At 44.0% G+C, this 20,396-nt stretch overlaps 1 protein-coding gene and 1 non-coding gene across 3 annotated transcripts; both read left to right on the top strand.

Moving 5' to 3' along the window:
* The first annotated feature begins 1,862 nt into the window (after nucleotides 1-1,862).
* Nucleotides 1,863-20,396, top strand: PPIH (peptidylprolyl isomerase H). Of its 2 annotated transcripts, XM_019751169.3 has the most exons (10): nucleotides 1,864-2,018; nucleotides 2,377-2,441; nucleotides 2,760-2,783; nucleotides 3,071-3,115; nucleotides 3,379-3,421; nucleotides 7,103-7,195; nucleotides 11,255-11,342; nucleotides 11,821-11,861; nucleotides 12,637-12,726; nucleotides 20,196-20,396. In XM_019751169.3, the coding sequence occupies exons 1-9, from the start codon at nucleotides 1,953-1,955 to the stop codon at nucleotides 12,703-12,705; spliced, it is 534 nt and encodes a 177-aa protein (XP_019606728.1). In that variant the 5' UTR covers nucleotides 1,864-1,952; the 3' UTR covers nucleotides 12,706-12,726; nucleotides 20,196-20,396. The 2 variants fall into 2 exon arrangements, with proteins under 2 accessions (XP_074190642.1, XP_019606728.1); XM_074334541.2 differs by lacking the exon at nucleotides 7,103-7,195 and having other exon boundaries at nucleotides 1,863-2,018.
* On the top strand, nucleotides 10,306-10,379 carry TRNAI-GAU (transfer RNA isoleucine (anticodon GAU)). Its single transcript has one exon. It is a non-coding gene; the product is annotated as a tRNA-Ile (tRNA).

Raw genomic sequence — 20,396 nt, forward strand, 5'->3', positions numbered from 1 at the left:
GATGGTGAGTGGATGAAAAAAATAAACCAGTGATTGAGGTCTACTTTAGATTAGGTGCCATTTCCCATCTGAGTGACATCCGAGCTGAGACTTGAGCTACAAGGAGCACTCCCCACCCTCACTGAGATCTAGAAGAGTATTAAAGACAGTTAACAGCTAGTACCAAGGCCCTAAAGGGAGGACAGTAGTCACTCTTAAACGAGGAGGATACATTATAATAAAAATGAACTGGTAGCTTAAGATGACTAACCATAGAGCTGGGAGGACTATGGGTGGAGCTGGGCTCCTTGTTAACTCTCTAGTCCCGACTTCTGTTAAAACTTTGTGGTAACTCCCAAGGGAGGGATTCATCTATAGAGAGGTCTTCTTGGAAAGGGGCTCTCTATTTTTGCACGTGTGTGGCCAGTTGGAGCCCAAGCCAGAGGTGTGCATTCCCACATTGCTGTGGTGGTTTTGTTTTTTTTTTCTTTTCTCAAATAAACCACTTTTTGGTGGATTGTCTGGAGAGTTATTTTGGCCAGTCAACAGTTCCAAGACCCCCAGTAGATGCCTGAAACCATAGATAGTACCGAACCCTGTATATATTATACTATGTTTTCCTATACATATGTACATACATACCTATGATAAATAATTGATAAATTAGGCACGGTAACAGATTAACAGTAACAATAAAATAGAACAATTATAACAATATACTGTAATAAAAGTTATGTGAATGTGGTTCCTCAAAATATCTTGTACTGTACTCACCCTTCTTGTGATGTGATACATGTGAGATGAAATAGGGTGAATGACACAGGCATTGTGACATAGCTTGAACACAAGCTCCATACCTTGACAGTTGATCTAAGAACCAAGACACCTACTAGGTGACTAATGGGCAGGTAGCACATACAGGATGGATACACTGGACAAAGGGATGATCCACATCCCAGGCATGTAATTTAAAACTTATGAATTGCTTATTTCTGTAATTTTCCATTTACTATTTTTGGATTGCGGTTGATAGCAGGTAACTGAGCCCAGAAAGGTGAAAACGTGGATAAGGGGGGACTACTGTATCTGTCTGTGACCTTGAGGAACAGAAAGGCCAGAGTATAGTAACTGAGGGCAAGTAATACAAGACGAGGCCAGGTAGGTGGCAGCCAGATAATGTAACGTAGGCCTTTGTACGTAAGGCATTAGATTTTATTCTAAATACAGGAAGCCAGATGTGATTTATACGCAGATCTATTTAAAAAGCTCCAGCTACTCGACCGGAAATCATTGTAAGTGACAAAAGTGGAAGCTTGTGGCAAAACTGGAACTAAAATTTTAGTGTCCTAATTTCAAGGAAGGGCTGAATATTTATTGACACCTTATTCTCCAGGCTGTTGTAAGCGCTGAGGATGAGGAGTTCCTGCCTTCGTGGGGCTGACAGCTTAGTGGGCAGGGGTAAGAAACAGCACGTGTGATGGTTCAGAGGTCTTAGCTGCAAGGGTTGATAAGGACCCTAGAGACTGCCTGGTCCAAACACCCTAGCCTGAGCGAGAATAATTTTAACTTCACTTAGTGTAGCCATGTGAATGCTCCGTTGACTTTGAGCAAAAAAAAAAAAAAGAAAAAAGGTCGAGACCTTCTTCCTCTTCCCCACCTCCTCAACCTGCACCCGCGTCCCCACCCTCCTACCCACGTTCTACACCCCCCTCTCCAGGGAGAGTCAAGCGAGCTAACAGCTTTCGGTCATGTCATGGTCAGGACCGAAGGGAGCCCTGGCCACCGCTGCATTCCCCAATTTCCGCGCGAAAACCAGCGAGCCCTCCACCGCGGGGGCGGGGCTCCAGGGGGCGGGGCCTTGGCCGCGGTCTCCGTCGGCTCTTCCCGCGCCTGCGCCCGATTCCAAACCTGCAAAGCGGGGATTGGGTTCACAGGAACCCGGCGCTCCCGGCTTCTGCTTCCGGGTCAGAGCCATGGCGGTGGCAAATTCAAGCCCTGTCAACCCCGTGGTGTTCTTCGATGTCAGCATTGGCGGCCAGGTGAGGTCCAGGAAGCCACCCAGCCCTGCGCCGAAGGGAAACTGCACGGGGCCCGGCAGGCAGAACTCGCCCGTCCAGGGATAGCGGGCTCGGGAAGCCAGAAAGGGAAATTAGGCCAGAACCTGCCGGCCTGGGAGGAGTGGTGAGGGGAGGAGGATGAGAGGTCTGGTCCCTCTTTAGCACCCACCTTAGCGCTCCGCTTGTGGGAAGTCTGAGCGGAACGAAAGGGTAAGCTATTGGGGCAGAGGTAGGAGAGCGAGTTCATGGGGGAAGGAGGGGTCAGGCCTTCCCGGTCCCTGTTCGGTGAGGCCTTCACCGTCTTGGACCGGGCCTTCTGACCGTCTCCCGCCGGTTGCAGGAAGTTGGCCGCATGAAGATCGAGCTCTTTGCAGACGTTGTGCCTAAGACGGCTGAGAACTTTAGGTAAGGAGATGCTCCAGCTCTGCCGGATTAACCGAAGCAGAAGCTGGGCCCCAGTCCGCGGAACCGTCTTCCTACCTCTGTCTGCCCACTCACTGCCCTTGAGAGCTGATTCCTCTGGGTATCGCTCTGTCTGAATTGTCCCCGTTTTGACGATTCCCACGTCAGTTTATGTTGTCTGTATGCCTGGGGATCTGGACGTCTGGCTGGCCGGTTGGTGGGCTTGCTGACGCCAGTGTCTGCGCTCTTCCTTCCGGGGGTTAGGGGCGCTCACTGCTGTGATGTCACTGTGACTGAGCCTTTCCCTCTTTTCCCTTTCAGGCAGTTCTGCACTGGAGAATTCAGGTCAGTCTCAGACGTGGTTGACTTCTCTGCTTGCTCCTGAGGGCTGTCCTGGGGCTGCAGTTAGGGTCCTGGGGAACCACCGTCAGACCTTGAATGATTTCTGGTGACAGTAATAGAAACTAATACTCCGAAGGTCTATCTTCAGTTCATTTGCCATTTTTATTTCTCTTGTCCTGATCATCTTTAGGAGAGTCTCTTTGTCCTTTTGGCTCTTGTGTGTGATATATTGGAAAGGTTTATGGTTGGTTACCTGTCATCATTCCAAGTCCTTTTCTTTTTGATTATAGAAAAGATGGGGTTCCGATTGGATACAAAGGGAGCACTTTCCACAGGTAAGGCCCATGGCAAACCATGCTGGGGGCTTTTAGAATTATTTCCTTGGGGGATTAGTCTCTTTAGAGGAAAATAAAACCACAGGATAATTCTTAGATCTTGAGAAGGAATGTTTTTGTGACCTCAACAATTGATTTGAAGATTTATTAAAAGCCAAAGTGATAAACATTGTATTTTGAAATAAAAGTTAATCTAAACTACAATGACTAAGTCAATGTTTTCTAAACCATAGAATCTTAGAATCCTTTGTTCTCTGTTTCAGGGTCATAAAGGATTTCATGATTCAGGGTGGAGATTTTGTTAACGTAAGTAGTGTTCCTTTCCTATCAAAGACTTGTAGACTTTTTGTTGTTGCTATCGCTGTTGCTGCTATTTTTATTACAGAGACCCAGTCTTAAGACTTGAGAACAATAGCCAAGTTTGATGGGGGGAAGAGACGGGGATGGCAATGTCCTTGAGAGTTGCTGGCTCCTACTCACTGTACCACTAGAGGACAGCCATCAGCACTTTGATTGAGTCACTAACTTCCAAATATCAGCCTTATAAGGGCTAGAAACTGACTGATCTTTCCCAGCATACATGTAGCTGATCCATGACAGACCCATATTAATTAGTCACTTGAAACTTAGCTAGAAATCAGATGCAATTTGTTTTAACTAAGTGGTAGTAAGTCCCTCTTCAGTGAGCTAAATGCTTATGCCCCATTTTCCCTTTGACTTCTGGTATCAGTGCCTGGAAATCTGAGTTTTTAATCAGAAGTTGATTCATGTGCAAGGAATCAGAGCAGGAGAGGTAGATTATTCTGGAGGGATATTTTGTCTATTCACTGGAAGAGCCCACTGGAATAGTCCTTCATTACTAAGCATGACTTTCTTGTGACTAGACTATGTATCTCCCATATTAAGTGTTCTCCTCTTCCCCTGACTTTAGAGGGTGCTGAATAAACCACATTTTTTCATTCTTAAACCTTTTGTCCTTACCCATCCACTTCTGAGAAAGGTCTTTCTTACTAGTATCATTTGGGTAACCCTGTTGCTGTTTTCTTGGACGTAGGAGACATACTTTCTCCTTCATGTGTATACTTACTTATTTTGACTCTTAATGAGTTTTTTTTATGATCTCTCTCTTTCCTATCTACATAGTGTTACAAAGTGGCAGATTTTAGGCCAAATCAGACTTTCAGATATATTTGGTTTCATCTGTGTGATGTAAAACTGAGAAATTTCACCGAAAAATTCTGGAATCTTGTTTCCTCTCTAAAGAATGGAAAATAGGGGTGCAGTAGGCCTGTGTTTCTCATGCAGCGACAATTAGTTGGAGTCAAGTAACTACTCCTTTTAGGCAGGGTGTGTCCTTGCCATGTCACCATACTCTCCATCACCTGCTTCCCTTATTTATGTCACCTGCCCTCATAGACATTAAGTTTGCAACCTCTGGCCACTACTGATGGTAGTGGGGCTTGGGGTGACCATATACTTTTTTGTTTGCTGGTAAGAAGGGCTGAGAAACTGTTTGCCTTCTTTTCTTTCTTCCCATTGGCTCCTATATTGCCATATTGTGTTAGCAGGGACAGGACCAACTTCTTACTGGTTTTTGCCAGGCACATCCCATCACTTGCCGATAGCCCCAGGGTTAGACAGTAGTTGGTCAGCCAGAAGGTTGAGTATCAGAGAGAACCCATTGCTCAGAGCTACCCTTAGAGATGAAAAAATAGAATGAGCAAGAGACAGAAGAAGCAAGATTTCAGACCTTCTAAAATTGGACCAAGCATATTTGTTTGTTTCAATATTTGTTTTTTGTTTTTTGTTTTTTTTCTGGTTGCCAAAGAAAAGTGCAAAAAAGAAAATAAATTATCTCTCAAGGAATCTTGCCTGTCAAGGAATAAACTCTTGGCATTTTAGTTTACAGCTGCCAGTCTTGTCTTGGCACATGCATGTGTGTCAAATATGATTTTTAACAGACTTAAGATTATACGTATGTTTTAATTTTTTTGTACTTAATAATTGTCTACGTTTTCCCTTGGCATTGTCTTCTTTCAAAACTTTTTTTTCTAATAGCTACCTAATATTCCATTATGAATAGAGAGTGAATTTATTTGATCTATCCACTATTGTTGAAGACTTAGGTTGCTTTCTGTTGTTTGCACTGAAAATTAATTTTGTCATTTTCCCTATTCTGGCTTCTGGAGAGCAATAGATAGTGTGATTGTAGAGAACGATATGGTAACTGATCTGTCCCCTAGGTTTATTGGGAAGTTAGAAATGAATGTGTTTTCTCTTCCTTCTGTATGTAGGTATGACTTTACGTAGATAGATACAGACATACATTTAGAGATAGAATAGCTCACATTTGTATAGTGCTGTATCGATTACAAAGCCTTTTCTCAGACACGAATTGGATCTTCATGGCAGTGCTGTAAAGAGTAGGTGATTTTATCCTCATTTGATAATTGAGGAAACTGAGGCTCAGAGATAGGAGTGGTTTCCCCAGCTCATAAATGATAGTCCTGGAATTCAAATCCAGGTTTTTCCACTATACAGAGATTGGTTTTATTAATTTTTAGTCAAATAAAGGTTTGAATTTGACAATTTTCCTTTTTTCCCTAGCTTATGTTAATCCTCTTTCTGTCACGCACCCAATATTCTTTCCCTGTATTAACTGGCTGGGGAAGATTGGTTTTTTGGCACCTCTCGTTATTACTTTAAATCCCAGGGATTCTGTTAAGGTGCTGCGTGTACATCCTTGGTCAGGTGGCTTCATTACCCGGACTTAAGATTGCTCACCTGAAAAATGGGGACGATGATAATGCTTATTCCACAGGGCTATTGGAAGAGCAAAGAGATAATGCAGGTAAAGCTAGTTGAAGCAGAAATTGGGGATTTATGATGCATGGAACTCAAAGGAAGAAACAGGACTGGGAACTGGAAAGCCACATAGAACCAAGGCAGTGCTTTCTCTCTGCGTCTCTAGTGCTCTCTACACATGTATGTTGCATTCCCTTTCTGTTCTCCAGTCCACCTTGCAGAAAATGTCATCTCTAGCTTACAGATTTACATGATACAAGTTCAACTTCAGAGAGCACCTATTGTTTATGATTCCCTGAAAAGGAACTCTAGTTGGCCTGACATGAATTAGGCATCTTCCCCTGGGCCTGGACCAATCAGGAGGGTGGCATCATGTTGTACAGACTAGACTTCCAAGAGCCCCCCCACCCACATACCCATATAGGCGGGGGTAGAAGTCAATTACGTGGGTATTTTTATATGACTGCAGGCATGAGAGTCTGTGGAAATGGCAAGGATTATGTATGTGATCACTGAACCGTTCCCTACTTTGCCTGGGTCTTAACCTTTTTTCTTTTTTTTTAATTTTATTGGGGAATATTGGGGAACATTGTGTCTCTCCAGGGCCCATCAGCTTCAAGTCGTTGTCCTTCAATCTAGTTGTGGAGGATGCAGCTCAGCTCTAAGTCCAGTCACCGTTTTCAATCTTTAGTTGCAGGAGGCACAACCCACCATCCCATGCAGGAATTGAACCAACAGCCTTGTTGAAGGCTCGCACTCTAACCAACTGAGCCATCCGGCCACCCCTCCGGAAGCTCAGTGGCAGCTCATCTTCAATGTAGTTGTGGAGGGCGCAGCTCACTGGCCCAGGTGGGAACTGAACCAGCAACCTGTTGTTCAGAGCTTGTGCTCTAACCAACTGAGCCATCTGGCTGCCCCTTAACCTTTCTTTCTAGAGCCCCAGCTGTGACCTCTTGTACCCAATCTGTGAGAAGACCTGGCCAGTTTGTGGGCTGCAGGTGCCGTAGATGGGGATTACTATGATTTCAAGATAGAGTCAAAGAGGTATGGCTCCCAAGGTGACCAACAAGAGTAAGAGTGGACTGTAAAGAAACTAGGCTTTAGGTGCAACAACATTCTATGTCTGGCCTCTGGGAGGCCCAACACTTGCAAGCTGCTAACATTTCCCGTCTCTCTGCTCAGGGAGATGGTACTGGAGTCGCCAGTATTTACCGGGGGCCATTTGCAGATGAAAATTTTAAACTTAGACACTCAGCTCCAGGCCTGCTTTCCATGGTAAGTGATGTCCAGTCAAGGTTTTGGGTTAGATTGATAGCCTGCTGATTTCTGGGCCTCTCTTGAGGCTCAATGTTGTCTCTCAGGATAGAAACAAATGCTTTTCTTTTGCTGGGCCAGGACTCACCTCTATCACACCCACCTTCTTTTTCATTCTGGTTTGATTTTGTTGGACTGGACCCACTGGCAGGCTGGGGAACCAAAACTGAACTCTGAAGTGTGTTTTCTTCTCTTTGTTTGAGCCAGGATATGTGGTTGGGCCTTTAGCCTTGCTGCTCAGAAAGAGCAAGTTGTGCTTTCAAGACCCAGTGTTCACTCACTTATGCTCCACGTACCAGGACTTTCTCAGTGCCCATCACTCACAGTGCCTACCGGCTGGGCACCCCTTTTGCTCACTCACCAGTCCTTGCTCACCACTCCAATTGCTTTGTCCCAGCTCCTCTTCCCCACTTATAACCCCGACTCTCACATCTCACTCCTTCCTCCTTCACCAGACCCTGCCCACCTCACTTAAACCCGCTCGTCTACCCCACCCCACCCCTGCTCACTCTCCTTCATGCCCACTCCATGTTTACTTTCCCTTATTCCCCCTCGTTCCTCATTTTCTTTTTTTTTTAGTAAAACCAATCTTTCTTTTTTTTTTAAGATTTTATTGGGGAAGGGGAACAGGACTTTATTGGGGAACAGTGTGCACTTCCAGGACTTTTTTCCAAGTCAAGTTGTTGTCCTTTCAATCTTAGTTGTGGAGGGTGCCGTTCAGCTTCAAGTTGTTGTTCTTTCAGTCTTAGTTGTGGAGGGCGCAGCTCAGCTCCAGGTCCAGTTGCTGTTGTTAGTTACAGGGGGCGCAGCCCACCCTCCCTTGCGGGAGTCGAACCGGCAACCTTGTGGTTGAGAGGATGCGCTCTAACCAACTGAACCATCTGGCCACCAGGGAGCTGAGCGGCAGCTCATTGACTTCATTCTATTTGCGGAGGGCACAGCTCACTAGCCCATGAGGGAATCGAACCAACAGCCCCGTTGCCCAGAGCTTGCGCTGTAACCAACTGAGCCACCCATCCCCCCTCCTCATTTCCCTTACTTCTACTACCTTGCTTCTCTCACTCTCCAATCCTCTGCCACGCTCCCCCTCATTACCATGTCCCCGTCAATGCCCCAGCTCTCACTCCCCCAGACCCAATATTTACATGCACATTCTCTGTCCTACTTGCCCACTCTTCCTCTCATCTACTCAGGCATTCATCAAGTAAAGATTTATTGATATCCACTGTGTTTCAGGCCTTGTGGTAAGGCGTAAGACCTGATTCCTGCGTAGTGACACTTAACACCTAACGGGGGAATCACACATGCAAAATGAAAAGTCTAGTATGTGTGGTCCATGCTATCAGTGTATTAAGGTGAGGCCACCTAGGTGTGTGTAAAACTACTGTGAGGGCCCCAAGGAAGGAGAATAATTGCTGCAAGGGGGTGGGCAAGGCTGCTTCACAGAGGAGGGGACATTTGAGTTCTTGAGAGAGTTCTGTACTGGATGGCATTTCAGGTTGAACAAACAGCCTAGGCACGGTCACAGAGATATATGACCGTGATGTCATAGCCAAGGGGCAGAAAGTGAGAAAGATGATGAGAACATAGAATGTGAATGGTGGAGGGAATGGTCGGTAGAGACTACTGGAGAGGCAGGTGGGTCTGGCTCCTGCAGGGCTTTAAATGGCAGAATAAGGATGAGGTGTGTGGACTTCCTTTCAGAGGTTATAGAGAGCCACTCACTTTTTTGAGGAGCGTGTTTTAGAACGAGGATCCCGGCTGCAGTGTGAGTGGCAGATGGAAAAGGAGAGGCCAGTTAGGGAAATGCCACAGTAACGGGGCGAGACTAGCCCAGCAAACAGTGTAGGATCCAGTGCTTACAAGCCCCCTTTTAGGAACTCCAGCCTGGGCAGGTGCAGGTAAAGGGTGCGAAAGTGGCTTAGGTGGGCTTGGATCTTCGCCAGGAGGATTAGCACGCCTCTAAGTGCATGCGTTGTGTTTGCATCTGTGGACGAGTCCGAAGAATGGAAGGAACCTTGGTCTCTGCTCCCTCAGGCCGGCACCGGTTAGGTTGTGCTGTCACATACCTTGTTGCATAATTGTTTTTGCTTATTTCCTCCACTAAATCATGAGTTCCTCAAGGGCAGGGACTGGGTCTCATTGATCTCTAATCCTTATACCTGAAAGGTGCTGAGCAGATATTGATGAATAACTGCAAGATAATCAAAATAATGGCTAACACTGATTGAGCACTTACTCAACAGGTACCTTATTTGCATTAATTTATTTTAATCCTCTCAACATCCTTTACGATAGATACAAATGAGGAAACTGAGGCACAGAGAGGTTATGCGACTAAACTAAGGTCACACAGTCAGTGGTGGAGCTGGGATTAAAGCTAGGTCATCTGGTTCCAGAGTTTATTCTCTAAGCCAGTAAGCTATACTTCCTGGAAGAGTAAGTAAGTGGCTAAAGGCAGAGAGTGTCTCCAGAGCTATAAAAACATGTTCTATGACTGTTTTCCTGACTGCTTGCTAATAAATGTTGAGACATTGAGCAGCAAAGTAGATAGACTAGGTAGGTAGGTAGAGAGAGATGGGGGATTGGGAAGGAAAGAAAGAAGCAAGGAAAGAAGGAAGGAAGGAGGAAAGGAAGGAAAAGGAGGAAAGAAGGAATTGGGACCCTCAGAAACCTAACCCTCATTCCAAAGTATAGGTCTATTCTGATTGGCCCAAGCAGTCCCTTACTTTCATGTATGAAATGTTCCTGAATACGTGTACAAAACCCAAAAATTGCCTCATCTTAACATGGGCAATTTCTAAAGTATAATATAAAATCCCTAATTAGAGCGCACCCTTAGACACTGTTTTTGATGTATTTTTTGCATTTCACACACATTTTTATTCCTTCATAGTTGAACAAATAATCAACCAATTTAAATCCATTAAGATCTGATTAAGGCTAGTTATCTAATAATTTCGTTTTGCCTCTATAATAGTTTTATAAGATCTGTGCTTTTAATGGTACTAATTTCAGTTTTCCATTTCTACTCATTCTTTTCCAAAATAAGGGAAGTAGGCGTTTGGGGTGGCCGGTTAGCTCAGTTGGTTAGAGCGTGGGGCTGATAACACCAAGGTTGCTGGTTCGATCCCCGCATGGGCCACTGTGAGCTGCGCCCTCCTGAAAAAAATAATAATAATAAGGGAAGTAGGGAAGTATGCAATAAAATATTCACATAGTTATACAGACATTGTTGTAAGATAGTGCTGCTGAAACTTAACTTTGGTTTGCTGATATACAAAAATCCGAATTTAGCATATTAAAGGCAATTTAGGGATATCAATATATAATGTACAAAAGTACGCTTCATATGACAGTCAAATGTCTCTACAAAGTATCGCTGTGCATTGTAATTATAGCCTATTCTTTTATAATGTGTTATTAAATCTAATAATGTAAAAACAATTTCAAGGGAGAGAAAGAGGGGATATGGCTAAATACTTTTTCCTGTAAAATTTAATAATAAAGGATTTGGGATATACCAGTAAAAAGTAAACATCATTGATTAAATATAGTTTTTTTTTCCAGCATAGCACTGGTGATTTCTTGCACCTTCTTAAATTTTAATTACCATTGTTATGATATAGTACAAAGCCATTTAGACAAAATAGCTATGGCATAGGCAACAGACCTTTCGTCGCCTGGTAGCTAATTTGTAACTATAATTCAGTTATACATAGTATTGGACTAAATACAGCAAAAGCAAGACCCATAAACAATTGTTCACATTATAAAAATTCACACTGTAGGAGAAACATACATTTATTCAAGGATCTAGTTGCTTGAGGGCAGAGATTGTGTGTCCTGTGCATCTCTGTATCCTGGGTCCTGGCTCCGTCCCTGCCTCATAATAGATGTTCAGTGATGTTTGCTGAAAGAAAATGTGGAGGAATCAGAGCTACAGGCTCTTTTGGGAATCTAGCCCTTCAACTAGCGTGGCTAGGAAATCTCAATGAAAGTATATTTGGTTTCCATCAGGCGAACAGCGGTCCCAGTACAAATGGCTGCCAGTTCTTCATCACCTGCTCTAAGTGTGACTGGCTGGATGGAAAGCACGTAGTGTTTGGTGAGTCCTACTCCTGTCCCATGGTCCAGACCCCATTCACCCCGAGTGGGACTTCCAAAGGAGTCAGTCCTGCACTCTTATACCAAAACTGCTGGACCAGTTTAACTGCTCTCAGTAGTAGTAAGGGAGATGGAAGTAGTGGCAGGTGGGGAGGATATGTGGAAGGACAAAGGGGCCATCTGATAAAGTGTGTAACCATTTGGGTGATTTTTATGTGTGGGAATAAAACCCAAATGGTAGCGCTTAAGAAATACCACACAGACAGCGTGGTGCAATGGGGCTTTGCAGTCACTCAGACCTAGGTTTTACCTCTAACTCTGCTACTTACTACATGTGACCTTGGGCAAGTCATTTCACCTCCACTGAATCAATTTCCTGAAGTTGGTATGAGGATCAAATGAGATGAGAATGGGCATTGGAACCTGGAAAATGCTTTGCGAATGAGAATAGTAAAGTCCAACTCATATTCTTTCTACAGGAAAAATCATTGATGGACTTCTAGTGATGAGAAAGATTGAGGTGAGTCCTGGTTTGATTTCTTCTTTCTCAGTCATTCTGGTTTGGTACTTACTACCAGTAGTATCGAGAGTTAGAGCACCCGGGGCAGGCTTGTGTTTGTTAGGCCCTGTCTTTACTGCCTGTGTTACGTGGACTTCCTAAAGAAAATGGAGGAGAGCCCACATGCCTCCCAAGTTTTCTTGACCCATAGTTAGCCTCTCTAGTGCACACTGAGTTTTGGGCTCTGGAGGCCCCTTCACCTACTTGATGAAATCCTACTCAGCTTTGCGTTCAAGATCCTTCAGGACCTCATACCTCTCCACGACCCCTTCTGCCACTGCCTCCTCCATGTTCCAGTCAGATCAGGCTACTAGCTTCTCTAAATGCGCCATACACATCCCTGCCTCTTGCTTCTCGCTCCTGAGCCTTTGCTCGTGCTGGAATGCTCTTCCTCCTGGTGGGACCCCATTCATCCTTCTAGGCCCAGCTCAAATAATTGCCTGTTCTGTGAATCCATCACTGACCTCTTCCAGCAGAGTGTATTTAGTTGCTTCTTCTGCCCTGTATACACTTTCGTATAACATATTACATTGTTACATATCATAGCTTTGATATTTTTTAAAGGTACATTTTATATTTGATCTGTATTATATGCTCCACCTGTCTGCTAGGACATGGACTATTGTGGTATCAGTCTCTGAACCCTCAGTCTTTAGCACAGGGACTGGCAGACATCAGTACATGTTCGGTGAGTGTGCGTCTGACGGATGAATGTCCACTGTGCTTTCTCTCCTAGAATGTTCCCACAGGCCCCAACAATAAGCCCAAGCTGCCTGTGGTGATCTCACAGTGTGGGGAGATGTAGTCCTTAGCAAGCCTGAATACGGTAAGTGTGTCTTTCTCTTCTTAGACTTGAAGACATGGGATTTAGCTCATTTCCTCTCTATGTGACGTTGCAGAAGTCACTTCCCTTCTCTGGGCCTGCTTCCTCATCTGTCATATAGAGATAATGCCTGTTCTGTAGGGTCATTATAAGGATCAAAGAGAAACGGCTATTTGGGCACTTTATTTTTCTACCACTTTGTAGTTTACGAAGTACCAACCTGAAAACGATCAGGCACTTTCTGACGGCTTCCTTAGACTACAGTTCCATTCAGTGGTCCCACTAGAAAGACCTGGCTCCAGCTCTGGGTGACGCCCTGCTGGCACCAGCCTAGGCAGCCAGGAGACACATCTTTCATGCTTTTCATCAGAACTGATGGTGCATTCCAGGCCCTGACTTTGTGTTTCCCAGCCTCATAGGTGAACACAACACATTTCTCAGCCTCACCTCCTACCCCTCTTTGCTCTGCCTGCTATGTGCTGGGCATCGTGCTAGGCATGCCGAGGGGTACAAAGAATTGAAAGATGCCTCTACCTTTCAGGAGCTTACGGTGAATAAGACATATTTTCAGAGGTGATCACTTGTAATATGAGTGATATTGCTAAGTGTCATAAGAATTCAAGGGAGAAATTGATCACCTCCAGCTAGAGTGGTGGACTCTCTCTCTCTCTCTCTCTCTCTCTCTCTCTCTCTCTCTCTCTCTCCCTCCCCCCCTTCCCTTCTTTCTCTTTCTCTCTCTCCCCACACCCTCGTTCTTTCTTATTTTCAAACCTGCAGAAAGTTGTAAGAATTGTAAATTGAATACCCATATACCTTTCACCCAGATTCACCAATGATTAACATTCTTGTTTTATCATTTTGCTTTGACATTTATTTTTTTCTTTCCTTCTTCCAGCTCCTCACATTGCCATTCACCCTCCTGTCTCCTGCTTTCCTTCCTACCTTTCTTCTTTCCTTCCTTACTTTCCCTTCGTTCTCTTTATTTCTTTCCCTTTTGAAAGTTGAAGACTTCCTAACACTTCAGCAAGCAACTCCTAAAAACAAGACCTTCCTCATAGCCACAATATACATGTTCAAACTCTCCAGTTGTCCACAAAGTAACTTTTATAGCTCTAAAGAGAAGTGATCCAATCAAGGTACAGATATTTCATTCCGCTGGTTATTTTTTAACTATGAAAGTAACATAATGTAATCTCGTGAAAATTTTCACACAAAACATTTAAAGTGAAAGTCATCCCAGCCCCAATCTCACTATTCTCCTCAGAGGTACCTTCTTTATCAGTTTGATGTACATCTATCAGGGCCTTTTCTTTGCCTATCTGATTTTGGGAGGTTTTGTTTTTCCTAAGTGGCATCATAGTATATTGTTCATCATTGTTTTTCTATTTGGTAGTATTATGTCTTGAAGACTTCCTCCTCCGTTCAAGTAACACTACTTCATATTTAAACAAAAAACAAAAAAAACTGACAAAACATTCTATGTTTGTAGCACATAGTTTATTTTACCTTTTTCTGATTTGAATAGTTATACATTCTGAGTCTTAGTTCTTTATTTTATATGTTGTGACTGTTCTCTCCAGAATATATTTTAAGAAAAAATTGACAATGTGTTGCTTATCTTAACTTTGGTTATATCCTTTGTTAAACTAAAGTTCTAAATTTTGATGAGGTCAAAGTGATCAATCTTTCCCTTATGGCTTTTGTGTTTTGTCTTGTTTAAGAAGGTCATTACTACCTCAGATCCTAATGTCTTCTGGTTTGTTTTTTTTCCCCTAGTATTTCTTTAGTTTTATTTTATACTTAGAAAATTCTCTAGACTTTGTTTTTCTGTATTCTGCCTTTTTTTCTCCAACTGGAGATCTAGTGAAATACCAGACCATTTTAGTGACTGTATATTCTTCTATGTGTGACTTACTTTATGTTCACAGCATCTGGCACTTATAGGCATTCAGTAAAAATGTATTACATGAGTTAATAGAGAGGGAGAATGTCAGGCATTTTAGGCAGGGGACTGCTGTGAGCAAATGCCGGGGCAGGAATGCACAAGTGCGTGCTGGAAGCTGCACGTGGACCTCTCTCTTACCCAGCCACATGGCCCCATCTCAGGCCCACTTGACCCCCTGAGCTTTCCTTTCTGCCAGCACTGGGGGCCGCTGGGGCTCAACCTGCATTCCCCCTCATTTCTTTGTTATAACTAAAGTTGAGCTCATAGGTCCTTTTCCTTCGAAAGCTTGACCACTGATCACTACCAGAGGACAGAAGATAACAAAAAGAATAAAGTTTAAAAATTCTTTATGTTTGGGGTCTCTTTTCTATATTGTTCTCAGTTCCTTATAGAAAATGACTAGAAATCCTTATTGGGGGGTTTGATTTCTGAGGGTGGCGATCACCACCTCTTCCCTCCCCCAATCCTCATCCTCTATCAGCAGAGACTACATAAACCTTTGCCCCCATTGAAAGCCCCTCTTCTCAGCCTCCAACCAAAATTCCACGGGGACCATTTGACATTCCAGAGGCCCTCTAGCCCAGAATTGTCCAATAGACGTTCATTTCTGTGATGGTGGAAATGTTTTATATTTGTGCTGTTATGGTAGCTTCCAGCCACGTGTGACAATTGAGCGCTTGAAATATGGCTGATATGACTGAGGAACTGAATTTTTAATTTTATTTCATTTTAATTAAAAAGCCACATGTGGTGTCCTAACCCTGACTTGCTCAGAATGGAATCTTTCATAGCTGATATTTCCATAGCTAATAAAAGTAGTTCTTTTTTGAATACTTTTTTGTGCTCAAATATAAAGCCAAGAATTTTGCATGAATTATCTCATTTAACTTTACCAAAAATTCCTATCATAGGTGTTAAGGTGTTAGGGAATCTAGGTGGCAGTCTGACCTAAAGGGATTCCACAGACAGGTGCCGCACTTTAGGTTTCTCAGTAATGTGATTTGGGAGAAAGTAAGGAAAAGCAGAGATTAATTCCCCAGGGCACAGGGTATCATCCTGTCATTCTTCTCAGCTGTGAAGTTACAAGCATCTCTAATTCCTATAGGAGTGTTTTAGATCCCTCAGGTTGTTTGGGGCAGAATAATGGTTGACAGCCATATAGATAATGTTTTCAAACCCTGTTGGGCAGCATTTCTCAAACTTTAATGCACATGTGAATCACCAGGAGATCTTGTTAAAATGCTGGTTCTGATTCAGGGGATCTAGATGGGGTCTGAGATACTGCATTTCTAACCAGCTCTCAGATAATGCTGATGCTGACTTTGAGTGATGCTGAGGCTACATGAGAATAACAGAGTCTGCCTTTTAATTGAGAACCCACCATATTCCAATCAGAAAAGTCCCAGGAGGAGATAATCTCTGGGTGGCATTGGTCCAGGAGGAATCTACTGCATTCAAATCAAATTATCACTTAATCATGCACTTGAGGCCTTGTGCCTAGGTGCTGGAAATATAAGAAGATAGGAAGGAGATAGAAGACAGGTGAGGTCACTTGATCAGCTCTTCCTCTCTATGAAGCACTTTCTTCCAGAACTTTTTGTGTTTTGCCTTAGGTCCTGACTTTGACTTTAGTGACAATGAAGTTTTCTGTAGGACTCTAGATGTAGAAACCTTGGTTTTATCTCTGGGTCCTGTGAATGCTTTTTATTTATGATAAACTTGGTTAGGTATACATAAATTAACCTTGGCCCTCAGGATTCTCCTCCATAGTCTGAGCTGAGTTCTTTGTGCTTAGACTCTCACGGGGGCTGGTGGAACCTGTGTCAAAAGCCAGAGAGTCTCTTGGAAAAGCAAGTGGCTGTGAGCTCTGAACTGCTGCTCACCTCCCTGTGGTCCCCAAACCTGGTATTTGTGGCAAGCAGTAGAGAACTTTCTTTAGTTCATTATTTCCCAAATTCCCCTAAGGAGAAGAATTACTTGGGGGCATTTGTGAAACCCACCATTTCTCAGATCTCTCCCCTGGAGAGTTTGATTGAGCTAATTTTGAGGTGGGATGCTATGTATGTAACTAGCATCTCAGGTGCTTCTTATCAGAAAAACATGGGTTACACAGCTTTCAGTGGTGTTGGTGTGAATATCTTTTATTTTAACATTTGTGTCTTAGGAAAAATATGTAATTAGCACAACACATAATTTTACAGTTATAGCTTATAATGAGGCATTACTGAAGTTCAAATAGTGATTTGGTTAAAAATCAATAGTACCTGTGGATGTAGGACATGGTAATAGCTGTGAAGGTGGTATTCGAATGACTGAGGTTTAGGAAATATCCCCCATTCTGGGACTACCTGTAGATGTGATACATTCCTGTAGAGGAAGATTATGAAAGACGTGTTGGTTGCACGTGGGCTGCTCCTTCATTAATTCCACAATTCAGCACTAATTAATTAAGATAGGTCCCATGCTGGGTGATCACTTCCTAAGGTATATAAATGTCTAAGTACGCCTGAAACTAACATATTATTGTATGTCAACTGTAATTGAAAAATAAATTTTATAAAAAGAGGTACCATGCTGCATATGAGGCTATAAATTTGAAAAGCCCAGTTCCTGCCTTCAAGGAACTCGCAGTCTCTTGGGAAACTGACAATGACAGTACAATAAAGCACTAGACTGGAGGTTTTGGGACAAAGTAAGGAAAGTGTGAATGCCTGTGTCTGCCTGGAGTGGTTTGGGAAGGCTGCAGGTGAGATGACCCTTCAGCTGAGTACACACAAGAGTAGAACCTCTCAGGTGGCAAAAACTGGGCAGGGCCTTCCAGACAGAGGGAACAACATGAGCAAAGCACAAAAGCAGGAAACAGCAGAAAGTATAAGAGAAACTTCAAGTAATTAAATATGGCCAAAGCATGAAGGTACGAAAAGCAAACGGTAGGAGGTGAGGCTGGTGGAGGCCAAGCCAGTTGTGAAAACCAGTACAGGCCGAGGAGTTCATGCGTTATCCTGAGGGTGGGGATGGGCCTCAGGCATTAAGTAGATTTTTATTTTCTCCACGGGATGAGAGTCCATTGTGCTCCTGAAATCTCAAAAGGGGGCCTGACCCTCCAGAAAGAACCAAGCCAGTGGGAGCCTCTGAAGGATTTTGAGCAGGAGAACACTGCTTGAATTTTCTTCCTTGGAAGTTGATTCTGGCAGCAATGTGGAAGACGGGTGGAGGCCCAGGAGGTGTAGCCTGCAGCAGTGCAGGCAAGAGGAGGGAGGCTCCACATGAAAATATGGGTCTTGAGAGCACTAGAGATTTGACAACAAATATTTGCATGCCTGCTGGGTGTGCGACACTGTTTGTTCCCTGTCCTGAAAGTCAGAAGTCCTGCCAGCTAAAAAGGGAGGGGAGAGGAGAGAATGTCTGGCTCTATTCCAGTAAAATTCAGTACAGTCACACACTGCTTAACAACAGGGTTGCCTTATAAGAAATGTGTTATTAGGTGATTCTGTCATTGTGCAAACAGAGCGCTTACACAAACCTAGATGGTACAGCCTGTTACACACCTCGGCTGTGTGGTATGGCCTATTGCTCCCAGGCTACAAACCTGTACACGTGTTACTGCACTGAATACTGTAAGCAGTGGTAACAATGATAAGGATTTGTGTACCTAAACCGGTAAACATAGAAAAAGTACAGTAAAAATCCAGTATAAAAGATTTAAAACGGTCCGCCTGGATAGGGCCCTTGCCCTGAGTGGAGCCTGTAAGACGAAGTTGCTCTGGGCGAGTCAGTGGCTGCGCAGTGCGAGGTCGGTGAGCGGATGTGAAGGCGGAGGACAAGCCTGTCCGCTGCTGGGGACTTTATAAGCACTGCAGCTGGGCTGCACTAAATTCACAAACACAACAGCTGATTAAACCAAGCCCAAGAGAAAGTGCTGCCGTCAGGAGGTGTGGGAAGCACGGCGTACGGCTCTGCAGCCAGTGTTTCTAAGGAGTACACGCTAAAGTAATACAAAGTCCAGTCCAGTATAGCGAATACATGAGCCAGTGTCACGGCATTTGTTATTACCAATGGACATCATTGTGTTGCTGTAGTTCCATACGACTGGCAGCGCAGGTGTGTTTACACCAGCATCCCCACACACACGTGCGTGACGCATGGCACTAGGACATTACAATGACTACAGCGTCACCAGGCTATGGGAATTCCTCAGCTCTATTATCGTCTCATGGGACCACGTGGTATATGTGGCGCGTGACCATGCAAAGGCACAGCTCCACGTCATAACCAGGTCTCACACACAGGTACATCTCGTCAGGGGAGTGCTACATCGCCTTAGAAAGATTTCTCAGGTAAATTAAGTGACAGAGTCAAGGTGGGCATTCTATCAGCATGATCCTATTTATTTTGAATAACTTTCAGAAATTTCTGTAGTGATATATAGCCGAGTATTCATAATGGTTACCTCCACAGGGTAGATAGCAAAGAGACTTTCTTTTCAGTTTATATTGTCCTGTATATGCTTGAATTTTCTACATCGAGCATGTATCTTGTAACACATACATACAGTATATGTGTAGTTCTAACTAATCCTGCTCTCCCCCAGACCCTCCCAGGAGCGTGTGGCTAACATCGGTTTGAATTATTCCCTGGCCCCTCCATCTCCTCCTTCCTGGCCTAGACAGAGTCAGTGGTCCCCTCCTGGGTCCTCCTAGGACTTGGTTCATCCATCTGTTAACAACATTGAACACAGTGGCTCACAAATGTGTTGGTCTGGTGTTCTCCAGACGGAGAACTCCTTGAGGCAGGGTCCGTGCTGACTGACATATGCTTGGTCTGTGATAGAGCTTAGGTCCTGGAACACCGTGCAACTTATAAAGTGCTTTCAGACATTTTTGTACATTCTGCTTTAGGGCCCAGAGTCAAACTTCTGTTTGAGCCTGCACTATGACACCAGGACTCCCTGTCCTCTGGAGGAGGAGGGGTGTGGCCATGTCTGGGGCGAGGGGGACAGTAGTATCTGACACTCACCCTGTTCTTTTAGTGCAGCTAACTCCAAGGCCATAAACAGAGGGTGTGGAATCTCCTTTCTCTATGACCCTGGGATCAAAACCTGCAAGGAAAGATTGCTGTTTGTTCTAGAGCTCCACAGAGTGCCACAAGGTCTGGCAAAAAAGACATAGGCTTTGGAGTCAGTATACCAGGAACCCCCATCACGGTCAAGCCATTAAACCCGTTGGGACCCTAGGGACCCTAGTTTTCTCCTTTGCTTAATAGTATAATGTATACTGCACAGAATTGTAAAGGGTAAATGAGATAATATGCTTGACCAGAAATGTTAGTTTCTTTCTTCTTGGTTCTTGTGTAATATACTTTTCAACTTTGCTCTGGAGAACCAAAGGTCTGGCCTATGGCAAGAATCAGACCGGTTTTACTCTTTTGGTTAAAGAGGATCAGGAATATAGAGGAGGTGGGAAGGTTGTCTCTCATGGAACGTCCCCTCCCAGTTCCTCTGAGCTGCTTGTCTCTTCATCCCTCACAGACCTCCACATCTCTGCCATTGTGGGCCTTCCCTTGCTCAGGGTGATGCTCTTGAGTAAGATAACCTGGATTGGGCCCAGTGTTTGCTTCCCTGCCAGCTGTTGCCCTGTTTGATCAAGAGACCTTGGAAGTATCACAGATTCAGAACCCAAGATTTTCCATGTTTTTCAACTGTAAATAAAGTGTTTTGGTTTTTGGGGTT

The sequence above is a fragment of the Rhinolophus sinicus genome, chromosome 14 (assembly GCF_057876585.1).
Source record: "Rhinolophus sinicus isolate RSI-liver-muscle chromosome 14, RSI-T2T, whole genome shotgun sequence".
Classification (NCBI taxonomy): Eukaryota; Metazoa; Chordata; class Mammalia; order Chiroptera; family Rhinolophidae; genus Rhinolophus; species Rhinolophus sinicus.

What these genes read in the sequence shown, in the direction of transcription:
- PPIH (XM_019751169.3), top strand. Translation starts at nt 1,953, where the DNA reads ATGGCGGTGGCAAATTCAAGCCCTGTCAACCCCGTGGTGTTCTTCGAT. An exon ending in ATGTCAGCATTGGCGGCCAG is followed by an intron (nt 2,019 to 2,376) that starts GTGAGGTCCAGG and finishes CGCCGGTTGCAG; the next exon opens with GAAGTTGGCCGCATGAAGAT. An exon ending in AAGACGGCTGAGAACTTTAG is followed by an intron (nt 2,442 to 2,759) that starts GTAAGGAGATGC and finishes TTTCCCTTTCAG; the next exon opens with GCAGTTCTGCACTGGAGAAT.